The 24,836-nt window shown below is 36.5% G+C and overlaps 1 protein-coding gene and 1 long non-coding RNA gene across 4 annotated transcripts in view; one reads left to right on the forward strand and one right to left on the reverse strand.

Moving 5' to 3' along the window:
* Nucleotides 1–1,041: 1,041 nt before the first annotated feature.
* Nucleotides 1,042–24,836, reverse strand: part of atp8b5a (ATPase phospholipid transporting 8B5a) — a 34,669-nt gene continuing 10,874 nt past the window's right edge. The window contains exons 2-28 of one of the 3 annotated variants that reach the window (XM_039658593.2): nt 23,967–24,049; nt 23,555–23,613; nt 23,097–23,210; nt 15,538–15,636; nt 14,561–14,622; nt 13,920–13,992; nt 13,727–13,797; nt 13,474–13,556; nt 12,767–12,925; nt 12,422–12,510; nt 11,223–11,410; nt 10,709–10,917; nt 10,500–10,546; nt 10,251–10,416; nt 9,958–10,146; nt 9,771–9,886; nt 9,310–9,474; nt 8,796–8,907; nt 8,330–8,435; nt 8,010–8,151; nt 6,446–6,626; nt 5,641–5,864; nt 5,461–5,544; nt 3,942–4,187; nt 3,701–3,839; nt 2,952–3,082; nt 1,042–1,880 (exon numbers count right to left, since the gene is read on the reverse strand). In XM_039658593.2, the coding sequence (XP_039514527.2) occupies nt 1,560–1,880; nt 2,952–3,082; nt 3,701–3,839; nt 3,942–4,187; nt 5,461–5,544; nt 5,641–5,864; nt 6,446–6,626; nt 8,010–8,151; nt 8,330–8,435; nt 8,796–8,907; nt 9,310–9,474; nt 9,771–9,886; nt 9,958–10,146; nt 10,251–10,416; nt 10,500–10,546; nt 10,709–10,917; nt 11,223–11,410; nt 12,422–12,510; nt 12,767–12,925; nt 13,474–13,556; nt 13,727–13,797; nt 13,920–13,992; nt 14,561–14,622; nt 15,538–15,636; nt 23,097–23,210; nt 23,555–23,613; nt 23,967–24,009 (3,618 nt within the window). In that variant the 5' untranslated portion in view covers nt 24,010–24,049 and the 3' untranslated portion in view covers nt 1,042–1,559. Of the gene's footprint in view, nt 1,881–2,951; nt 3,083–3,700; nt 3,840–3,941; nt 4,188–5,460; nt 5,545–5,640; nt 5,865–6,445; nt 6,627–8,009; nt 8,152–8,329; nt 8,436–8,795; nt 8,908–9,309; nt 9,475–9,770; nt 9,887–9,957; nt 10,147–10,250; nt 10,417–10,499; nt 10,547–10,708; nt 10,918–11,222; nt 11,411–12,421; nt 12,511–12,766; nt 12,926–13,473; nt 13,557–13,726; nt 13,798–13,919; nt 13,993–14,560; nt 14,623–15,537; nt 15,637–16,206; nt 16,255–23,096; nt 23,211–23,554; nt 23,614–23,966; nt 24,050–24,836 lie in introns of those variants that run through there. The other 2 variants (XM_089130513.1, XM_089130514.1) reach the window with 2 other exon arrangements.
* Nucleotides 17,201–21,147, forward strand: LOC148981749 (uncharacterized). The gene is made up of 4 exons (XR_016168369.1): nt 17,201–17,541; nt 17,862–17,904; nt 19,177–19,316; nt 20,909–21,147. It is a non-coding gene; the product is annotated as an uncharacterized LOC148981749 (long non-coding RNA).

Here is a 24,836-nt window from a genome sequence, read left to right on the forward strand (position 1 = left end):
CATTACTTTTAACCAACTGGTCCGAAAATGTCATTTTTAAATGGCACATGTACAGTTTGAGTGTCCATGAGTCCAATTATATTTTTGTAAATAGCCCTAATGTAATATAGCTAAATAAAATAAATATTCAATAATTTTTTTTTACAAATATTTATTCAAATATCTTTTTAAATAATATATTTATTGTTTTATAATTTAAAATAACACATTACATATTTTGCCGTCTTAAATGAGCTATTGATATTTTTCTTTAACATAAAAGCCAATTGCAAAGTAGCAAGAATATAGACTTAACTTAAATGTAACAAATGTAAAAATGCCTTTTATTTGTATACATTTTTTTTTTTTTTTTGCTTTTACAGAATGATTTGCATAGTGCAGTACAATTGGAGTATGGATACGATATTAGTATACAAAGTAAACGTTTCTTAATGTTTCTTTCCTGCATTGAAAATACATTTATAAAAAATAATTGTACATTGTTCCCAAACCATATAAACAAACTGTAATTAAAAAGTAGATTCCTTGTGCTAAAGTCTAGTCACATGAAAGGCACTGTTGAGCTGTTTTAACTGAAGGCAACTCGTACTGGCATATCTTAAAATATGTCACTGCCACTGTTTTGTCTCAAGATGCACACCAGTAATGTTTTTTTTCTAAGGCATTTTATAAAAACTACTTAAAAGTCCTTATTGAACTAAGGCCCAGGCCTAGCTTAATCTAAGCCCCGTCTGTGAAACTGAATTTAATACTGTCTTTCGAGCTCTGAGTTGAAGTTATAACAAGAAAACAAATTCCTTGATCTTTTGAAATGAAAGACTGTTGTAAACGTATTGTAACCTTCAGAATTCGAAACTCCCATCCTTTCTCTCTAAAAAGGTTTTGTTTTTTATAATGTCACAGTGATGAATACATTAATACAACCCTAAACACCAGAAGAGTAGTATATGATTATTCTAGCTGATAACAAATTGGTAATGACGGCAAGATACGTGTTAAGCCTTTGCTGTCAGTTACTGTAGCGTATGACTCTGAATCGACTTCCCAAAAAAGAGAGCTGACGTTTATTTTTAACAACGTCCTTGAACATGTCAGTCCGATCTTAACTATTTGAGGGCCATGGTGTGGTGTATATTGTAACTCAGGACTTATGTCAAAAGGCAGTAGTGGACAGTGCCTGGAAGAGGAAAAGAACAGGAAACTGTGTTTTGAACTGAGCAATCTAGATCACTCTTTTTTGACTTTCGTTGTGACATCGGTGTGCAAGTCATTCCCATAGTAGTGATGACATTAGAGAGACCAAGTACTCGCTGTCCTTCAGCATTACGGGTATTTCAGTTTGTTCTTGCTGTAAACCGCACATGCATTTTGAGTGACAAGTGTGTCTATGCAAACAAGATTTCGTACATTAAGGAATAATTGTTCTTAGTGTTTGTGTATATACTGCTATATATAGACACATATCAACAAAACAGCAGCTGTGAAATTGTCTTCAAAAGCTAAAACCTTGTAAACGGTAAAAATATTTTGGTTCTAGCTCGGAATTAAAAGCTGCACCCTCAAAAGGAAGAGTCTTTAACGGCACGGAACATCCGCAGCGACGTGGGTTCCACTTTCTGTTTAGGGTTCTGTTCTCGCCCGACCGGGCTGTACCCCGCAGACCGACCCGTGGGCTTAAACCCAGGAGAGCGTCCTGCAGGAGTGAATCCCGTGGAGCTAACAAGTGCAGGTCGCCGCAGGAATCTGCGAGAGGTCACAAGGTCACCATAACCTTGGGCGTGAGAGAAGGCGTAACCAGATCGACGCGTGCTCCTGCGGGTAAGCCTGGTGTGTCGTGGGCGGGGAGCGGGCTCCTTCATCTTACACACCTTATACCTCACCTGTATTTAACAAACAAGAAGGATATCAATATTCATTTGTTCATTGTTTGTCCAGCCATTTCATCACACACTGAGACACTTTATACTCTATTATTCATTATACTACCACAATTTACATTATAGAGGGAATGCGCGTGACGACACCGTCATCCGGAGTGCCTGCAGTTACTCACAGTGAGTGGGAAAAAGACTGAGCGGCTGTATATGTTTTCAGCGTGAAGGCCACGAAAAACAAACACAACACATATGAAGTGGGAAAGAGCTTTGCGATTGACTGTACAAGCAGATTTGACAAAAAATTGGAAGTATATTTTACAGACTGCTATAGAAAGAGCAAATGGATCGCTGCAGTTCACAGAAACAACTGGACTCCAGTCAGCGAAAGGTGGATTTGCAGTTATCATTTTGTGTCAATATGCTGAATTTAGGTGTAAAACCATACCCATATATTTTGTATTGTTATATATATTAACAACTCATCAGTTAAATATTTATCATTGCATATTCCGCATTATTGGATGTTTTTTAATAAACACTGACCAAAAAAAACTATAAAGTTTTAGGGCTGGACAATATGATGGTATATAACACTGATATAAGTGATCACCCCAATTTAGATCTACCTATATTGTATTTATATAAAGCGTTCACAGGCAAATTTGCTTTATGTTTAGGTCTATATATTGCTTTTATTTCCCCGGTGTCGAAATCAGGCAAACATAAATGTCAGGCAACACGATTCCTGGCTGCATGTCAATATCCATGGATCACTGGATCTTTAGTAAGTTGTAAGGAACACTATATTGAGTCCAACATTTAGTTTAAATTGATTTGTTTTAGTCGCAGTTTCCCCTATTAAATCCAGTCACGCATCAGATCTTTTGCCACTCAGTCAGGCTGAGGGGGGTTGTTCAGGCGGGAAAGTGACGTCAATAATCAACATTAAAGTAACAAGGAACTGCAAAACATGGAGCAAGACCGGATATAACATAAAAGTCCAGGAATACAGGTTGGAATCATAACAGTATGTAGAAGATCAATAATATGCAGTAGAGTGAAGTAACTCTATACCTTGTCATTGATTGTAGGATAAATCAGGCTGCAGAAGAACCGGTAAGCAAACACAGGCAACACACACAGTAGAGCTGTCAATGCAACAGTCAGCCACACATTGGACTGGTTAAGACAATTCCGGGCAGTTCCTGGACACAACAAACACACACACACACAGTTTGGACTCTGTTTGCACTACTATTCAATTTTCTTAAAAAGTAGAGCATGTAATATTCCAACACATTTCACATTATAGTATGCTACATTATTGTCACATACTACTGTGAAATAAATGCACAAGGTTAAGCTAGAAACAAAATAATATATATATATATATATATATATATATGAAGAGTTCAGATGCAAAAGCCTCTAAATGCCATTTGAAATTTTCTTCTAAAATGACAATTTTATCAAACTTGTATATTTAAGTTCAGTAATTTCACTTAAATGACAATTAATAGGTAATCTTCATTGCCATTTAAGTGAAATTACTGAACTTAAATATACAAGCTTGATAAAAATGATCATTTTAGAAGAAAATTTCAAATGGCACTTAGAGGCTTTGCATCTGAACTCTTCATATATATTATTAGCTGATAACTGTGAAATAACACCAAAACATAATCAAACAGTCAACATTTTTTTTTATAAAATGATAAATACCTATATATACTGCGACAATTGATTTGTGACTGTCTGAACCCAATGACAGGTTAAAATAAAATAACAAATAATTATATGGAGATGATGGAAGTCCTGCTTACCAACAAATGCAAACGAAGATGGACGCAACCGGAAAAGTCCATCAGTATACATGGCAAAAGTCAATAGAAAGAACATTCCTAAACTTCCCCAAACATAGAGATGGTTAACAACAGTCCAGTATGAGAGGTCCAGCCCCAACTATAGGGAAGATAGAGCAGAACAAGCTCAAATTAGTGAAAATGAACCATCCAATCAAATGAATAAAACACACACACACCTGCAACCTAAGGTTAAACTAACCTGTACACACACAGTGACGGTGAGGGAGGTTTGAGTAATCAGTGCGAATGACTGATAGTCTGCACCGTCTCGCCCGTCGTCTCTCGCCGTGTCATACGTAGCGGCGTAAGGCACAAAGAACAGCACCAGAGAGCTGTAACAGCTGTGAAGCGCACACATCATGAAAGCACGCTTACTGAAGTACTGGCTCAACTGTCCTGGCACATACAGCTGAGGGATCTCGAGACTCCAGCGATCATTCACATCCTGAAGAAACATAAAAAACAATAGTATGTCATATTTCATTTCAAAGAACCAGTCCATTTCTAACCATTAATATATAGCTACAAGGTCTCATTCATCTCCTTAAAGGAGTAGTTCACTTTAAAAAAAACTTTTGCTGATAATTTACTCACCCACTCAGTCGAAAAGAAATTAAGGTTTTTGATGAAAACATTCCAGGATTTTTCTCCATATAATGCACTTTACTGGGCACCAAACAGTTCAAGGTTCAAAAGACAGTTTCAGTGCAAACTGTTCAAAGGGATTCCAGACGATGAATAAGGGTCTTATCAAGTGAAACGATCGCTTTTAAAAAAAAGTTTAAGTTTTATTAGCTCAAATGGTCGCCTTTGTTTTGTTCTGTGATGCGCGTTCGTGACTCTCCTGTTCGAACTCGTTCATCAAAATGAACAAATCTTTTTTTGAACCGTTTGGTTCCCATTGAAGTCCATTATATGGAGAAAAATCCTGGAATGTTTTCATCAAAAACCTTAATTTCTTTTCGACTGAAGAAAGAATAACATGGCTCTTGGATGACATGGGGGTGAGTAAATTATCAGCAAAAGTTTTTTTTAAAAGTGAACTACTCCTTTAATAACACACAAGAGCATGGTGAAGTGACATATTTTAGTGTTTGTTGAAGATTAATATAAAAAGAGTCAGCTCCTTGCTATACAAATATGTTCCTTCAACTGTCTGTATACAATATCAATCAGAATTGGATTTGTTTGGACAGATATAAATAAACCCCCTATTATGGTGCATATTGCACAACCCAAATTCTGATTAATACAAACATACTCCAGCCACATAAAATAGCTTGGTTTAAAATTGGTTATGGAAAACAGGTTTAAACATTTACATGACACTTAATATTCAGCAGCAATATTACTGATTTGACTGCACTGATGCTATTGGATGAGAACTCAACATATCTGAATGATGACATCACTGTTTTCTGCAGAACTGCTTTATAGTTGAATTGAACAAATTTTATAATTGACGTACTTTACACAGATATTGAACAAAACTGAATTAACACTTAACTAATTTCAGCTGAATAAGGACCCTTTACTTTTGCCTTTTAAGAGTCGCTTTACAGCAAAATTGAATTCTGTTTGCATCATTGAATCGTTATTTTCCCGCTTATCACCGTGAATCTGCTTTGAAACAATTTGTATGTTATAAAGAGCTACATAAATAAAGGTGACTGATATAACCAAATTTTGATTAATGAAGGAACATTTTTATGTCCTACCTGGTCAAACAGACTCATTCCCAGAACAGGCAGGGCTGTGTATACCAAATTATACAAAGTGATGAAGCCTTCATCATATACTGTCTAGAGAGAGATGCAAGAATAAAAAAAAAAAATTAATATGGTTATTTTAAGCAAAGTTTTGCCAGGGTAATTGCACGGAAAGAAGAACTTGCTCACCTGAGCGGAAAAGCCGCAAAAAAATGCGTACCAGAAGTGCACAAAGGTAAAGGTGAAGTTCTTATAGAAGAAGTAACGCAGGAACTTGCACATGCGCAGGTATGACCATCGCCCGTGTACCAGCAGGAGGCGCTGCAGGAAACGGAACTGAGCAAAAGAAAAGTCACTAGACAGCACTGCCTGCATCCCCTCCTGACCGCTGATACCCACACCGATATGAGCCGCTGCAGAGAGACGAGAAAGGCCAGAGAGGATTCATATAAAAGAAAAATATTTCAAATAGAAACAAAGCTTAACCATTCAATAAATATCCTTTGCAACAAGCTGACCAACCATTACTACTGGATTACTACTTGCATGAGAGAGCATTCTTCTAAAAAAATATTTTATTGGGCACATAATAAATGTATAAATATATAATATAGTACATAAGCATACAGATGGTTTCAAAGCTACAGTGTTATTATTTTTATTAACTGAAAGCTGAAATAAAAGAAAATATAAATATTATAATGAAAACTTAAATGAAGAAAACTAACAAAACTAACCGAATACATTTAAAGTACTAACATTGCTCAAATTAACTGAAATAAAAAAAAGTAAAAAAAAAAAAAACAAATAAAAATGACAAAACCAAACTAACATTAAAATGAAAACTTGTTCAAAATATTAATATATACTATAAAAGTATATAAAATAATACTAAACTCTGTAATGCTATTGACAAGGATTAAAACCTACAAATTCTAATTCTGATTTAATACCCACAGAAACGTTCTTCTTTTAGTTGTAATGCTGAATTTACCTTTAATCATGCTAACGTCATTAGCTCCATCTCCTATGGCTAGAGTGACCGCTTTCTTATATTTCTTGACGAGCTCCACCACCTGAGCTTTCTGCAGAGGAGTCACTCGACAGCAGATGACCGTCTTACACATGCACGCCGTCCGCAGAAACTCAAGCTCCATGTTCTCCAAAGCGAATGCCTACAAACACAAAAATCACAGACAATTACATTACAGAGTTACACAATCACACAATGTTGGGGAAAGTTCCTTTAAAAAGTAATGTGTTACAATATTCAGGAGGTGTTACAGGATGATTAACGGACGACTAAAAGATACCTGGCAGTTGCAATCTCTGAAAAGGTTAAAAAGTCTTGGTTTTATTTTTGACTCAGAGCTAAAAATGGATAAGCAAATAAACTCTGTGGTTAGATCTAGTTTCTTTTACTTAACTCTAAGCAAAAACTAAAACATTTTTATTCCAAATAAATCTTGAGAGAGCTATTTCGGCGGTTGTTTTCTCTAAAATGGATTATTGTAATTCACTATATGCTGAGATCTGAGATCTTTAAATTGGCTGCCAGTCGAGTATAGAGTGCACTACAAGATCATTGTTAGATAATTAACATAATTTGGCACCACCATACCTTTCTGAGTTGGTGTCCATATACATTCCATCCAGATCATTGAGATCAGAAAATTTAAATCACCTTGTGACTTTAAGAACAAATTTGAAACGTAAAGGTGACAGAGCGTTTTCTAGAGTCGGTCCTATACTTTGGAATAACCTCCCGCACTCTATCAGATCAGCAAAGTCGTTGGCCGTATTTAAGTCGTTGTTAAAAACCTACTTATTAGATGTAGCATGGGGGTCAGTCTAAAGTAGCTTGGCTTTTTGTGTGAAAGAGACATAGTATGTATTTGTTTCTTTGTTTATGTTTATATTCCATTGTTTGTCTGTATGTTACTGAATGTAAATGTTTTAAATTGTTTTATTTTCTTGTTGGTGAAGCACCTTGGGCAATGTCTGTTGTATTATTATGTGTGCTATATAACTAAAGAAAAAAAGAAAAAAGAAAATTCTGTTACTCCCAAAAAAGGTAACTAATTGTGTTTTTTTTGTTGTTGTTACTTTTGTATTACCAAAAGTGAAATGAATAAACCTCAGGCTGAAGAAAATGCAAATTAACAGCTGTCCAGTAGAGAGCGTTGCAATACAATTTTTTTTTTTTTTTTTTTGTAAAAATGAAACACAAATGTGATGTCGTTCTTGCTTTTGGTATGGTTGAATTGGATTATCAAAAGACATTGGCTAATAAAGTCAGATTAAATAAAGTATATGTGTATTATTTAACATATTTACTTATTGCAGGTTTGTGTAATATTCTGAGTTTGCATTTAACTGTTTTTATTCATTTTGAGGAAGTTATATATATATATATATATATACAGGAAATGAGTGTACTCTGGACAGGAAATGAGTGTCACTCTGGACAGACACATATCTAAGTGCCAAGGGCAGCATCACATTAGGATATTAGACAGAAGAAAATATAGAGGAGTGATAGAGACTGTTTCTCTCACCAGACTATGTCCGTTTATCACCAGTCCGTAATCTCCGTTTACGTTTTCATCCTGAACCACTTTAGGAGTATTACCCAGGATAATCTCAGGAATAAGAAATTTATCTTGTTCAGTATCAGGACACATCTTTAGTCGAGCATCCCTTTTCAAAAGAGGAACAATCATAAATAAGAAGAAACATACAACAAATGTCTAAAAGCTACATTTTGGATATGAAAATTCATTGAGATGTTCATAGTTCCCTAAAGAACACCCTTTTTTTGGAGGCCCACCCAAATGAGCAATGTTTCCTACGCCCGTGTGTTTCAGTAGTCATCTACCTCAGCTCCTGTCTGACCTCCTCGGGTGAGTTAGATGTAACAATAAACACGTCGTTCATCTCCTCCCTCAGCAGGTTACATGAATAGCCGATGTTCTCAGCGGTCTCTGTTAGAGAAAGACAGAACGTACATCAAACTGTTTTCAGAGGTAATTTATCATTAAAGGAACTTAATAAACAATCCTGCCAAACATGAGCAAAAGTGCACACACACATGGTGGGAAATCATTACATTAATGATTATAAAAGGCACAAGCACTGAACTCATTATATTATATAAATGAATTGCACTTTCATAATGCAAAACATAGTAGTTTGAGTTTAGGTCTAAAATAGTCTTTTGGAAAAGATGGTGTTCCTGAATGTGTTCATGAGGTCACTCCAATTTTCCACAAAAAAAAAAAAAAAACACACGGGAAAAAGTGAAATATGAGGGGTCACGATTTTAGAATCAAATAATAAAGCACCTTGCTTGTCCCCAGTGAGCACCCAGATTTTGATTTCCGCTTTGGCCAGCTGTTCAATGGTCTGAGAAACTCCATCCTGAAGTTTATCCTCTATGGCTGTGGCTCCAATTAACTACACAAAAAATACAAGATGAAGAAGAGAAGCATGTTAGCCTCACATTCTAAAACAATATAATTCTTTTAATATTAAGGGTGAATTAAACAGAGCATCAAACTATAACCTTTAATAGTGCTGATTCTGAATAAAACCAAACGGCTTTAATGAATATTATGCGTGCTGTCTACAAATGAAGTCAAAGACCAAATGACAGACATAATATGATTAATTTTTATGATTAAAAAGAAAATGTTAGCAAAATAATCTAAGAAAAATGTGTGCTTTTTCATTCTTGGAACAAAAAAATATTTTAAATTGTAATATTATTTTTTTAAATATCTTATATGATAAGCTTGATATTGATCACTTGATATTTTCATACACATATAATAGGATTGTGCTGGATAGTGTGTATACCATCATGTCTTTTTCTATCTCCTCATACAGTTTGTCCAGTTTCTCTTCCCGTTCATCCATGGCCACACTGGACTCATGGTGGCGCTGTTTCCACTCTGAAAAATATTCCTCATCCAAATCCTTATATGCTAGAACAAGAGTCCTCAATCCCTCTCCTGCAAACTCCTACAGAGTCAGAGAAACAATATTCAATCACCATCGAATATAACGTTAACAGGCAACATATATACTAAGTCTGTGAATAGCATTCAAATTGTGCGGAAATCTGCAGGGCTTTTTATGGAGTTTGTTTGAGTTTGGGAATTGTTTACTGATTATTTAAACCATAGACAGAAAGCCAAGGCAATTTCCAAGGTTTTGTAATAAAGCTAAATTGTCTAAAGTGTGTGAGAGAGCATTAGAAAGAGAAATATTTTGCGATCTTATCGCGTTCTCACTAGCGCCCTCTGGAGTTGACTCACATTGAGGTGTTCTGTGGTGACCTCCATCAGTTTGTTGCAGGAGGGATGTAGTCTCTCATAAATGATGGTGTCTGCTCCTTTACAGTACAGGGAGAGTTTGCCTTCTGGATTGCGAACTGAAAGAAAACTACAAATCATAAGAGCAAGAGGTTTTCTTAATCACTTAATTTGTTGCCAGTGTGCATACCGATCACAGACATCCTTTTCCGCACGTTGTTAAAGTCGAGGATGGCTAGCAGCTCATAGCTCCTCTGAATCCCCATTTCCTCAATGGTCACCGTCTCAGGGCTGCGTGAGCGGAACACAAATCCGAAATTACGTGCGGCAGTGACCAGAGCGCCCTCATCAGGAGACTGGGCCTGGTACACCAGATCACCTATAGAGCAAAACAGAAGGGAGAAAATGCATGCAATGCATGTTTTAATGTACACATACATACAGTATATTAAAAGAAAGGCCTGTTATACACAAATCACTCACCCTCTTTTTTCTCTTCCGCCATAACAGTGTGACAGAGAGCGAGCAATCTGAAGAAAGCATGAACGTCTGGAAGCTCCAGTTTTATAGCCTCCACCAGACTGTGATCATAAAAGAGGAACTTTGGGTCCGCGAGCCGGTTAAAGGAGAAATCCACTGGTGTCATTTCCTATTACATGTATAAAACTCAAACTCATTAACCCAGCAAACTCATTATAAACCCTTGTGTTTGTTTGAAACTTTGCTTCTCACCTCTGTGATCTCCAGCCTTTGTCCGGTATAGTGATCGATAACATCTCCTGTAGGGTAGAGAAAACACATTTTTATGTTCAAACAGCATCTGGCCGTTTGATCACGACAGGGGAGTTTTATGTCTCAGGAATACGCCATTGGCAATCTTTTGAAATAATATAGGCCTATAAATATAATAAACAACTGATGCATGTGGGATCGGTCCTGACCATAAGATTTCCCGTTGATGGAGCATTTGTTGAAGGTCATGATGTTCTGGGTGAGCGTGCCGGTTTTGTCCGAGAAGATGTATTTGATTTGACCGAGCTCTTCGTTGAGTGTTGTGGTTCGAGCCTCAGCTGGCGTGTCGGTTCGAGCATGATACATGTTCCTGTCCCAGTTGATGTAGTAACTGTTGCCTAACCGAATCACCTCCATACTGCAACACCAGACACAGAGAATGAAAATTACATTCTTTGCTAAATTAGTTCAACATTTTTGCATCATCAAACCTGACAAACTGACAAAAGTTTAATTGAAAAAAGACAGAAGCGCTGGAGCCAAGAGACCTAGAAATGGTGTGTAGAATATTTCTTCATTTTACATCATAATGTCTTCAATTTATAAGTACTACAGTTCTAACCCAAGTCATAAACTCTCCAAATATTACATAATATTGGTCTCAGACTTTTAATACATTTTGAATGAATGTTTCAAAAAAAAGTATACATGAACTCGCACTACCTAACATAAAGTGAGATGGGCACCACAGTGTTGAGGATTATAATGTAGGACCAGAAAGTCAGGAACGCTGAAAAAGCTATGTTCTCTTCCCGTGGAAGAAAGGCGTTGAACTTTGATCCTGCCCGGTGTTCCCAAATCCCATTCCCGACAGCCAGAATAATACACATCAGAGCCAGAAGCCCAAAAATCTACAAAGAAAACAACAGATTTACTTGTTACCAACCTTGCAATATTTTATTCATTCTTTGTTCTGTTCATTTCTATTGTCTATATAAACTACTTTTTTTAGATATATTTAAAAATATATAATTTATTATTGTGAATCCATTATTATTAGAAATATAGAGTTGTGCTGCTTAAAGGAGTAGTTCACTTTTTAAAAAAAACTTTTGCTGATAGTTTACTCACCCCAATGTCATCCAAGATGTCCATGCCTTTCTTCAGTTGAAAAGAAATTAAGGTTTTTGATGAAAACATTCCAGGATTTTCTCCATATAATGGACTTCAATGGGAACCAAATGGTTCAAGGTCCAAATGAGAGTTTCAGTGCAGCTTTAAACGACACCAGACGATGAATAAGGGTCTTATCTAGCGAAACGATCGCTCATTTAAAAAATGAATAAAAAAACTTTAAGTTTTATAAGCATAAATGCTTGCCTTCGTCTGTTCTGTGATGAGCGTTCGTGACTCTTCTGTTCAAACTCGTTTATCAAAATGAACAAATCTTTTTTCGAGTCATGACTCGAAGGGTCCTAGATAAGACCCTTATTCATCGTCTGGTGTCGTTTAAAGCCCTTTGAAGCTCTACTGAAACTCTCATTTGGACCTTGAACCGTTTGGTTCCCAATGAAGTCCATTATATGGAGAAAATCCTGGAATGTTTTCATCAAAAACCTTAATTTCTTTTCGACTGAAGAAAGAAAGACGAAGACATCTTGGATGACATGGGGGTGAGTAAATTATCAGCAAAAAAACTACTCCTTTAATATCGTTACTGCTTATGGAAGCAGAGACATGTTTGTACATGACTTTTTTATGAATAGAAAGGTAAAAAATAACAACACTTATTTGAAATAGAGCTCTTTTGTAACATGACATCTCAATGCAGCATGCATAATAGATCAATAAAACAAGAACAGAAATAAAAACAGAGCAAATCTTCATGTGAAAGAGAGCTGCAGATTAGACATTCAACTTACATAAAGCACCAGTACATTCATGAGTCGATCAATGCTCGTCCTCTTAAAAGTGCTCTTCCCACAGTTTTGCATCAACTTGGTCTCTGGGCCTGAAGAACCAACATACTGGATATGAACCACAACACTTTTTCTTTAGGAGTACAATCTACAATAAATCCAATCATAAATTCAGTCTGATTATTTATCTTAGGGTCGGTTTTTGTCTATTCTGCTAAGTCTATGGACTGGCAAACCATTTTACATCCTCAGAAGCATACATCACACAATCTCTGTAGTAATAAAGAATTGAACTGGGACACCAGACAAGTCCAGAACACACATCACACTTTAATCTGAAATAATTACCAGCGAACAGCACCAGGCCAAAGCACCAGTCTGTGTTTCTAAGAGTGCAGCCCCTGAGCAGGACTCGCTCGTTGTCCAGAGAGTATTTCTGTGTGTTGGACGTCAGTGTGCCTGTAAAACGATCCAGACGGTTGTTAGGAGGCTCACAGCACACCTCCCCTGAAGAAAGCACAGAGAAGACCAGAGGAAAGTGTTATTTCTCAGAGACTTAGAAGCTGAGAAGACTTTAGAGGTTATGTTTCAGTGAAGTTAACAGCATAGCTCAGATAATTTGGTCTTGGTAAAATGATCTTCTGAGCACACAATGAGAACACTGAATTCTCTTTTGAAACTGGAGAATTTGAAAGATTACTGGGTTTTTGCTTAGGAGAAAAAAAATGAGAAGCTAGAAAAGTCTCAATTTGCTTATCGTTTCATCACGTTATCTAAAAAAATAATTGACATATCAAAGATGCAGTTTGGGCTTTTATTTTGTATAAGCTAACAAAACTTGTGACTTTATGACTTCATTTTCAAAGTGAACTATCCCTTTAATTGCGGTATAAATTAATTTATGCCACCTCTATGCAACATCAAACAGTGACATAAATGCCACTTTTGTGCCACCTTTCACATTATAAATTTGCCATTAGATGTTAAAGTGGCACTAAAACACTGTCATTAACTACAGCAAGAAGTTCAGTTTTACTTTCTGTCTTTTTCCTCACCATTGAATGCAGCCAAAGCCTCTAGGTTGTCCCCCATGTCTCCAGTTACAGTCAGAGCCTGTTTAACCTTCAGGTTTGTTTCTCTGTGTGGAAAAATGGCAAAAAAAAAAGGGATCTAGTACTTCAACTGTAAAAACACAATCCATTGTGTATTTCTCATGAGGTAATTTCAGCTTAATAGAAAAACAGTGTTTAATACAGCTTCAAATATGAAAACCACAACAGCAATCCTTGTACGGTTTCTTGTACTCACCCATCCAGCTCTGCGGTCTCAATGTAGATCAAGTTGAGCGGTTCACTGCTAGACAACAGGAGCAAATCTGCCTGTGAGGAAGATGCAGAGAGATCAGGGGATTTTAATTCAATATTAAGTTACATCTGATCTTGAATATTTACGTAAAGATTTTAAATAATGTAATATAAATGTAAATCTTTAATTGTATTACTGTGACAAACTGGTTGTTCTCCAACTTTATGATGTCTCCCACTTGCACATTCATCCATTTCTCGCTTATCAGTCTATTATGAAAGAGAAAGACGCATAATTGTGATTACAATATGTTGCAACACTAAGGGTGTGTGCATCATTCGTTTCTATTTAACTCAACATAAATTATGAATGCAAATCAAGTGGAGCTTGATTTTGACATGATGAGGGACCACCAAAAATCTGGTGATAACAGATTTCTGAAAACATATAAGGCATCATTCATCCACTGTGTGTGTGCGTGTGTGTGTGTGTGTGTGTGTAAGAGAGAGATCAAGATATACAAACACAGGTCAGAACAACAGGAAAAACGTTTCTATGGGTCTACAGCTGTGTCCTGTTGGGATTGATGTGTTTGTTTGGTAGTTAGTTCAAAACTCAAAACATTTCTGATTAAACCTATGAAAAGTAGACGCACCATTTATAGAAATTAAAAAACGTATGAGCAAATTTCCTGCCTTTGTGTTAAAAGAACCAATCACCTTCTAGGTAAATGCACCATTTGTTTGTTTGTTTTGCTCTAGAAAGTGAAAAAAAGAAAAGTGTCATGTGAAAATGTGTGCAGGTGACAAGACTGAAATAAATACGACAGCCACTCACTTTCCATTGATAAGCACGTTCACCTTACGGTTATTCACCTGCCTGTCACTTCTGTGGCGATTCTGCAAAGAAAAAAAAAAGAGAAAATTAGACTGAGGGAAAACAATGGAGCGAGAAACCATATGAAAGCAAAAAGAACATCTTTAAATGCAAAGATCTGCATTTACAAAGGTCTCATTCCAGTTTAATGAACGAGGAGAGAAAGAGGAGCAGAGCAGCGATTCCCTAAATCCCATCCACTCCCCTCAGTAAGAACATAAGGACTATTGTGTTCCTGCCGCGGCCGAGGTGGCTCCTGTTCCCTGTATCAGATTTTCCAGTCCACCACTGACAAATTCAGACCCGTAACCTTTTGCTTTACGAGTTTCTGCTGTTCGGAGGAAAGTTTGCGTGACGCCCGTGCGCCAAAGTAAAGGGCATTTAAATGAGACATGTACTGAGTATTATAGTAAAAGCTGTCATTTTCATTAATTAAATGTCATTTATTTCCAACAAGACCATAGGAAAAACCAAAGTAGCTCAATTTGCGATCTAGCAGAGGCGGTTCTCTGGATTAACAGGGAGGCTGAACAAAAATGAGTACTAACTGTAGTCTGATTTCAACTATATTTACATAATTTATTCTCCTTACCAGTTACATTGCGATATTTATGAAAAGCGGGATTTTGGGACCAATGAGATTTCATCCAGAACTTTAAAGCATAACATAATCACAAAATGTTGCATACATTCTTTACATGGAAAACAAAGCCTTTATTTTCCCTCCATCATGCAGTCTCAGATGCTTTTAACCACAGAAAAATAAACCAACAGAATTAAGGGCTTCGGGAATACAGAATAAATCAGTCTGTGGCATTTATAGTAAAATCACAGTCAGATCTCGCTAGTTCCAGCCAGGAGGGGAAAAATGAGAGAAACATTAACAACGGATGAATAGATCTTCAGTGTGTTGCATACGGTCACATGTGTTTACTTACAATATCATCAATGGCATCTTTGGCTGCAGTCACTGTTAATACTAACACTAGAGGGAAGACAGTGGTGAACCAAGGCAGAGAGGAAATAGCAGGAATAACCTACAATACAACACACACACAAACACACACAAACACACGTTAAAATGTGCTTTGAATGTTGCAATGGGATAATTAAGTATTAAATGCAAAAGCCACCGTATAGTACATCACATTGTGAGCCAGAGATGGTGCACTAGTAAATATGTATATGGGGAAAAATGGACCACACAATATGACGCCATGATTTGAGCTTCAGACACAATTTATGACATCAATATTTCGATTATAGTCAGCATATTTTCTGCACTGAAAAAAATTGAGCGGAATATTTTTTTTTACACGATTACAAAAAAAAAAAAAAAAAACTGAAAGTATCACACTGAATTAAATTAAAGATTTTTTTTTTTTTTTTGTAAAACATACCTATGACAAAGTCCTAAGTTAGGCCCAGTGTAGGCCCATGTGTTTGTTTGGTTTATATTATTTCTATACATGTTTGTTTCTCATTATTTGGTAGCTTTTTTTCTAGTCTGAGGTGCATATTAGACTAATAAAAAACACCAAGAGATTTATTTCTTTATTTTGGTATTTACATGAATCATTAGTTTTATCCTCATTTGCCAAACTAACCTTCTGGGTTCATGTCTGCAGTATGGTTTCCGGGGCTGTTTAAGAGGACGCGCGGCCTTCCTGTTCCTCATTTTATGCCATCCCAAAGAATTCTGGGTAGTGTAGGCCTAGTACATTTCTCAATGGGAGCAGGGGGTTATTGTTTCATGTTTTATTGTGTTTATGTTCATTGTATGTAGAAATGTATCTGTTTATTATTTGTATTTTCCTTGTATAATTTAAGGTTGATGTATTTTGAATATTATTTTCATTTTAAGTGTAGTTATGTATTATGTATGTAAACATTATTTAAATTCCCTATTACTGTAAAATGGTTTGACCCTTCAGTATAAAGAAATGTATGTTTGTCTCTGAAAGTTCTGGTGAGGGACCTCTGTGAGGAGGGTCACCTTGAGTGTTATTTTTGTTATTTTTTATTCTTTATTTGGAAGTCAATAAAGATTTCACTGACTGCAAGCAGCGTCTCCTCCCTTTGCTCTGGTCATGTCTTCACAATACCCTAATAATCTATATGGGAGAGCATGAGAAGACGACACACCATTAATCCATTAATAATTTTTTTCAATGACTTAAATGACTATGAAGAAATTTTCAAAAACCCACAGCAAGTGAGGAATTGAATAAAATGTCAAATTTTGAAGCCGAAAAACTGACATTTATATTTTCCCGTAAAACATACTCCCATAATCTGTTTTATTTACAACTTTGAGAAATCATTGTGTCTGATTTAAAATGTTATTGATAACGCAATTATGACAAACAGTTTCATAGAATTCTGTCTTTCCCCATTCATTTACTACTGTATAGGTAGCTGTACTTGCATGAATGGAAATAGCTGTCATGGAGTGTAACGGAAACGGCTACCAAGTTATCTGACTCGTCCAAAATCAAGGCTAATAAAGAGTGAGCGAATAAAGTTATACAGTCATGACACAATCATTATTGCACAAGTATTTAGGAATTTAGAATTTGTGGGGCGTAGACTTCCCAGATAGCAGCTGACTCTGGGCCGGATCCGCCTCCAAACCGGCAGATCCGTGTAACAGTCACCCCCGTTTTACTGCCCCATTCCAGATACGGCCCGCATGTAGTCTGTGTACATCGGGAGTAGGCGTGAACATCCATCAGTCGGCGGAATCATAATAGTTCTGGCCCGGACTCGTCGGAACGAGCGCGCGAATTGTTTCCTTTTTTTTTTTTTAACCGGTTCATTCCAGATCAGAAGTCAGTCGGCGGAATCGTTGTTGTTCTGGCCCGGGGCCGTTGGAACGACCGCGTGAACTGTTGGTCATTTGGATCTTCGGACTGCAAGCTCCGTGGAAAGAGTTTATAACGGTAAGTTGAACGATATCAAACAGTCAAACAGTTTAGTGTGCTTGTTTTTAATAGCGGTGTAATGTTTGTTATCAACATTTCGGAAAGTTTTGACCGGGTTTTAACTTCTTACGATGGCTATTGAAGATTGGCTAACGTAACGTACTCTTTTTAGCTGGGTTAGCTGAATGAACTGATAGCTAAGCTAGCATTAATAAACAACTTTGTGTGTAGCTAGCTTAAACATTAATGCTGTTTAACGTTAGTTACTTACAATGATGTTGTATACGTAGTTTTGAACAGCACTAACGTTAATTAACAGCACCTGTCTTCCTTTTTAGATATTTTCTTCACCCCTGGCTGCGAGAGCCCCGGATTAATAGGGTAAGTTAACTAAAGTATTTTTTTCCGACTTTTTTTTTTTTTTAAATCCTTATCCTGCTATGATAAAGCACAACATTATGAAGTTATGATAGGTAAAGTATTAAAAATCAAAGCTAGAAGAAATTAGAATTTTCATCTGACATTAATTATAAGTTAACGTTAATTCATAGGTGTAAATTAATTGTTTACTAAGTTCACTGTCAAATTATGACAAATATAAGGTCTATGGGCGGGAAAACGCATCTCTCCGTTTCTTTTCGTTGACTTTGTATGAAATCCCGCCGTGGTATTATGGTTGAGCAGTGCCTGATTCATTTGGATATTTATTTGGGTTATGGCAAGCCACTTAACATTTAATCATTTTAACCTACTAGTCTCTATTTTCATGCTACTAGTACTTATTTTTTAGATATTAGTATCTATTTCATTAAGTACTAGTACTTATTCAATAGCTACTAGTGTAATTCTTTAGATACTGTTCATTCTTTAGATACTAGTGTTGATTCTTTAGGTACTAGAACCTTTTTAAAGATACTAGTACTTAGATACTAGTTCTTTTTTATTAGATACTAGTACTTATTCATTAGGTACTAGTACTTATTGCGATAGTGACTGACTATTCTTTTGTGACTAAATATTGTGACTTTTGTTGCCATTGACTTCCATGGGGATCTGTCATTCAGATATCAACTATTCAGTTCTGACTAGTATGTATTCCAATTGTGACTAGTACATATACATTAGATACTAGTAGTTATTCATTAGGTACTAGTACTTATTTTTTAGATACTAGTACCTATTAAATAGATACTAGTACTTGTTCATTAGATATTAGTACTTATTCATTAGATACTAGTACATATTTATTAGATACTAGTATTTATTCCAAATGTTACTAGTAAGAATTTTTATTTTACTAGTTTTACACTACTAATAATGCATAATAAGGGATGCAACTTTAAAGCCAAAAAAAATACTTTTAAGCAGTGCTGAAATAGATTGCAGTCATGACAGAACTGGTTACTCACATAATCACTTCCTCTTGAAAAGGTTGATTTAAGGATGATCCAATACAATCTAGTTGTGATTAGTTATTCATTTGTTTTGAGTTACTAAATGAAAGTCTACACAAAATTAGGTATTCTGCCACACCAACAATAGTAAACATGGGCAACATCTAAAGCTTTTCTCAAAACAGTGGGTTATTGGCTTGACTTAGAGGTAATTTTCAGAATTTGTACCCATCAACCAATTGACTTTCTCTCTTAACAGAGGCTGTACGGAAGAACCAAGTTGCTAGCAGCGCATCGGACAACGAGATTAACCAGCACGCCATCCGCTGGTTCAACCCGGCCTCTGACCGCGGAGGTGGCCGCAAAGAACGTGCCATGGCCAGAGATGCATTAACCATGGTAAATTGTAGATAAATCATTGTGCTAGTCTTTTGTAGAAACATTTGTTTTGTGTTTAACTTTGCAAATTGTTGTTAATAGCATTGCAGCTACGTAGTACGTATGTAGGAACAGTGACATATTTTTTCAGGGCTGTCCTGGGAACGATAGAAATATTCTGTAGGATGCATCTATAGGACGAAAGGGATTGTGTAAGCCTATGTGTTTATTTATTACGATCACTTAGCAAATGACAAACTAAACCAACTGAGCGCTGACTACAATGGAGGCCATCTTCTCACGCTGTTACACGGGTGTGTGACCACCAGGGCTCCAGACTAACTTTTTTCACCTCAAACCAACATACTTCCAGAGAAAACATCTATTAACTTGTTAATTTTAATGATTTTTGTTTGAAGTTTGAAAATGCAATACAGATACAGATTTAAAGGACAACTCCGGCGCAAAATGAACCTTTGGTCTAATTACACATTGCTACCTAGTCAACTGTTATCTGAGATTTGTTTTCATGATTGCCGAATGTAAATAGTTTTATCTCTGAAAACAGTTTAGCCTATAGTGCTAGTATAATGCTAGTATATAGGGCATAGAGTAATGACAAGTAAAAATTGCTTGTTATTACCACTAACAAGGCTCAAAATAGCCCCACACTAACACGACAGCATAACAAAGGTCCCTACATTCAAACCGAAGCATTGAGAACTTTGTCAGTGTCCGTAGAGTTTAATAAGAAGATATTTTATACACACAGTCAACTTCGCGAATACAGGAAGAAGCCATCTTTGAAAATTAGTCTCTACCAGTCGATCTAAGAACGCCGATCCAAGTGCGCTGAACTGTGCAGAATCTTATATGGTCCGTTGTTTTCGGAAGAAACACAAACACGAACCGTTTTCTTCTCTTCAATATGTACACGTAGCCAACTGTTCGCGCTCACATTATCACCTTATTCACATCTCACCGGTGGACATGGATCGGCGTTCTTAGATCGACTGGTAGAGACTAATTTTCAAAGATGGCTTCTTCCTGTATTCGCGAAGTTGACTGTGTGTATAAAATATCTTCTTATTAAACTGTATGGACACTGACAAAGTTCTCAATGCTTCGGTTTGAATGTAGGCACCTTTGTTATGCTACCGTGTTACTGTGGGGCTATTTTGAGCCTTGTTAGTGGTAATAACAAGCGATTTTTACTTGTCATTATTCTATGCCCTATATACTAGCATTATACTAGCACTATAGGCTAAACTGTTTTTAGAGATAAAACTATTTACATTCGGCAATCATGAAAACAAATCTCAGATAACGGTTGACTAGGTAGCAATGTGTAATTAGACCAAAGGTTCATTTTGCGCCGGAGTTGTCCTTTAACTACAAAAAACACCCCAACTACAACAGTTAAGCATGTTTGCGGTACAAGATAATCATTCATTAGTTGTAATTGTGGTAAAATGTTCTCTTAATCTGGATTTTGATTTTAGGTCAAATCTTCCAGCCTAGTCCCCTTTAATATTACCAATCTCAGTGGATTTTCATGTAATTTGTGATTGCCATTATCAATTGAGTTCTTACACTCTTTTTATACTTTGCAGGAATGAACGCATCAGCCATCCCACACTCTTCCATGATGGTTTGTTGGACGTTATGTGACGGTTGTTCCAACAGTTGTTCAAGACAGAAATTATCTGTAGAAATGTGTTTATTAGACTGATTTTTAGTTTGGCAATTATCTACTTTGTTTTAAGTTTCTGTCCTGTCTTTTTTATTTTAGACATTTTAAAATAAAATTTTAAAATGTGTATTTTAAATAAAATTTTAAATGTGTCACTCATCTGTTCTATCACTTTCTTTGTTGAAATTCTATGCAGGACAAATAGAAACAGTCTGTGTAACAGCTTTGACTATCCATGCTTTGTGCTCCAAGAAAGAAAAGTAATCGGGTTTAAAATGCTAGGAAAAAGAAAACGCAAGTAAAACAAGAAATCGTAAGATGGTGGGGGAAGGGGATTACGGTAGTAATATTTACTCATTACAATTGACGACAACATTGCCCAGTACAATTGCTCTAAAAGTTGCTCTGTGAATCATCAGCTTTAGTGTACTTTGAAAATATACAAGTCATTATTTGTTACACTTCTCAGACAGAAATGGTATACCTTCACTGATATCTATTACTAGGACCCATAGTACAAGCTGAATCATGCACAACATCTAAAACAAACTAAACTACCCCTTTAACTGAAAAAAAATCTGTATTTTTGTATATGGTTTGTTTTGTGGTATAGATCAAGGTTATGACAGATGCCAGAGGTGGTGTGATTCCGGGCCAGAACTAATAAATGGAGCTGGCCCAGTGCCTGTCCAGATCTGGCCCGGATCCAGTATGGAACTGGTCCAGATCTGGCCCACCTTTGGGCCAAATAACTAAAATAATTCTCATCTGTTCTGGAGCTGGGCCAGTGCCGGCCCAGATGTGAAAACCGGATCCACACCGGCATTGGCCCGTTGTGCTAAAGGACACCGGCCCGGGTCCGTTTTACAGATCTGGCCCAGAACTTATGAAGGTTCTGGGCCAGATCTGGCCCGCATGATTTTTGCTGTCTGGGTTGTTAGAAACGGGAAGTTGGGGTCATGTTTATGTCACATTCTTCGCAATATGCATGACTAAACATCCTCAAAGAATTTAACTTCTGTATCACTATTTTTAACACTATTTTGATAATCCATTTTAGCCGTGTGTCCACCAAAGCTGAAGTCGCCGTGCTTTTTTCCGTTGAGACGTTTCGTTGCTATGATACAGAATATCCGCAGCACAGTTTGAATGTTGTGACAGTTGGTCGGTGTGGTATTAGTCCCGCCCCTCCTCCACTGTGATTGGACAGCTGGGTAGAAAGTGACAGTGATGAGCGTTGCGTTTTATCCAAAGTTGAACATTTTTCAACTCTCGGCGACCAGTAGAAAACGCCGGGCGCTTCAGTTACACCTCGTTACGCTCATGGCGTTTAAAAAACACAGCGCTCCCATTGAAAACAATTGAAAACATAGGCCAGGCGCGTGGAAAAACGCTTTGGTGGACACATGACCTAACTGGTCGCCGAGAGTTAAAAAATGTGCAACTTTGGATAAAACGCTGCGATCATCACTGTCGCTTTTTACCCAGCCGTCCAATCACAGTGGAGGAGGGGCGGAACTAAACAACACTGACCAACTGTCACAACATTCTTTCTGTACAATGACATCAACCAGCAGAGCAAGCCGAAAAAATGGATGAAAAATATATTTATACTGTGAAACAAATTATCTGCGAAATCAGTTAAAAGTAATCTGTGCTGCGGATATACAAAACCTCTCAACGGAAAAAAATGCTGCGCTGACAAAACACTCAAGCGCCCAAAGCATGGCGTCTTCAGCAGAGCGTCTGGCGTTTTCAGCTGGCTAAAAACATTTTCGTGGACACACGGCTTAACTTCGCAACTACATGTTAACAAGCAGTCAGTAGTATTAGTAGACTCAATGCTTAATATCTGCAAATGCTTTATTTTCTTAACATTTTATTAACTAAATAACTTTGCAAGTACATCAACTTATTCTACTAACACTGACTATCTACTAATACTCTGAGAGTCAGCTGACTGTAGCTGTAGTTGCAAAGTTGTAACCCTAACTTCCTTTGTCTTAGACCGACTTTGATTATCAAATAAAATATGAATGAACTAACGAAAGAATACTCTAAAGATCCAGAGCTTCATTCAGTAAATTGCATGATGATGTATGACGCACCTGTAGGGTGAGCAGGAAGAGGAAGTAAGCATTGGCGATCCTCTGGAACTGCTCAAACAAGTTGAGAGGCAAAAAAGTGAAGGGGTTGTATTTGGAGGTCTTGATGGAATTAGTCTTAGAAGAAAAGATAGAGTTGAAAGATGGTTAGTATGTTTGTCACAATAGTGTTGTGCAGACATCATCTTACATGTGTCTAAAGATCACACATGCTTATTTCCTAATAAGATAGCAAGTAAGATTTCACACATCTGAATCTCACATATAATTAAATCAATGACATAGTGACAAATAACAAGTGTTGGACTGGGAGTTTTTTTTTTGAAGAAAGGAATCAAAAATGTGCAATGTGTTGGAGGAAAGAGGAAATGGGTCGTTCCATTTAATGTCATCATGACACTATGGGTCACTTATATCAGGTTTGAATCAGAGTGATTTTCCCACACTGATTTCATACTTACAGCATATCTGAAGGATGAGTTATATTCTCTGTCGTTTGCTCTGATTTTCCTCTCCACCTCTATTAACAAATATAGAGAAAAACTTTAGGTTAGGCTTTTAGATTAGGTTAATTTGGTTAGGTCAAGCAAGGTTGAAGAAGTGTGTAATTTGCAGCCCTCTTCTGTAAGTCATTGACAGGAAAAACTGGATAGTACTGTCCTAAACTCATACCATTGGATGAGCAGGATGCTTAAAAAGAGACAGTTCTGATAGCACCACAGCGTTTACAGTTATTGGGGGAAATCAACCAATGAATAGATTACTCATAAAGTAGTTGTCTCTGCATACTTTAATTTTTGTGATGTTAAAATTCTTCTATCACACTTCATGATGTAAGACTTTGGTTAAAGGTCAAAGCTGTGTGTCATGTACCTCTCTCCCTCTTCCGCGCACAGTCTAAGCCAAAGAATGACATGGCTTCCTTTCTTCTTTTTCAAGGATTAATCATCATTTCTCTGAAAAGAGAACAAAACGCTTGTCTGAGAAAGAGTGTGTTAAACCGCTTAAAGGTGAATATTTTTAAAGGGATATATAGTTCACCCAATTTAAATTCTGTCATCATTTACCCACCCTGCCTCATGTTTTCCTGAACCTGAATAAGTTTCTTTTTTCTGTAGATATCTCCAGAAACATTACCTACATTCTTCAAAATCTTCTTTTGTGTTCAACAGAAAAAAGAAACTCATTCATGTTTGGACTTGAGGGTACGTAAGTGATGACAATTTCTATTTTTGGGTGAACTTTCGCTTTAAGGACTTTTTGTTGAAATAAAAAGCACCAAGACATCCTGACTTTTGAAATGTCAGTGAATAAAACACTGCTGTCACACATCTTTTATACAAACATAAACACATGAACACATACCACCACCAATCAAAAGTTTTGGTCACTAAGATCTTTCTTTTTAAGCAATTGATACTTCTATTCAGCAAGGATGCATTAAACTGATAAAAAGGGAAGGTAAAGCCATTAAAAGGGAACATGTGACACTGAAGGTTGGTGTAAAGGCTGAAAATGTAGCTTTTCCATCACAGAAATAAATTATATTTTTAAATACAATTGTTTTAATTTTTCACAATATTGCCATTTATACTGTATCAAAAATGAATGCAGCCTTGGTGAACATAAAAGTGTTTAAAAAAAACCCCAAAAATAAATCAATCTTACAACTCTAATCTTTTTAACTGTACATCCACACTTACACATCACACACACATTCCAATATGAGGAAACAACACTTAT

The sequence above is a fragment of the Pimephales promelas genome, chromosome 4, assembly GCF_988280905.1.
Source record: "Pimephales promelas chromosome 4, fPimPro1.hap1.1, whole genome shotgun sequence".
In the NCBI taxonomy this organism is placed as follows: Eukaryota; Metazoa; Chordata; class Actinopteri; order Cypriniformes; family Leuciscidae; genus Pimephales; species Pimephales promelas.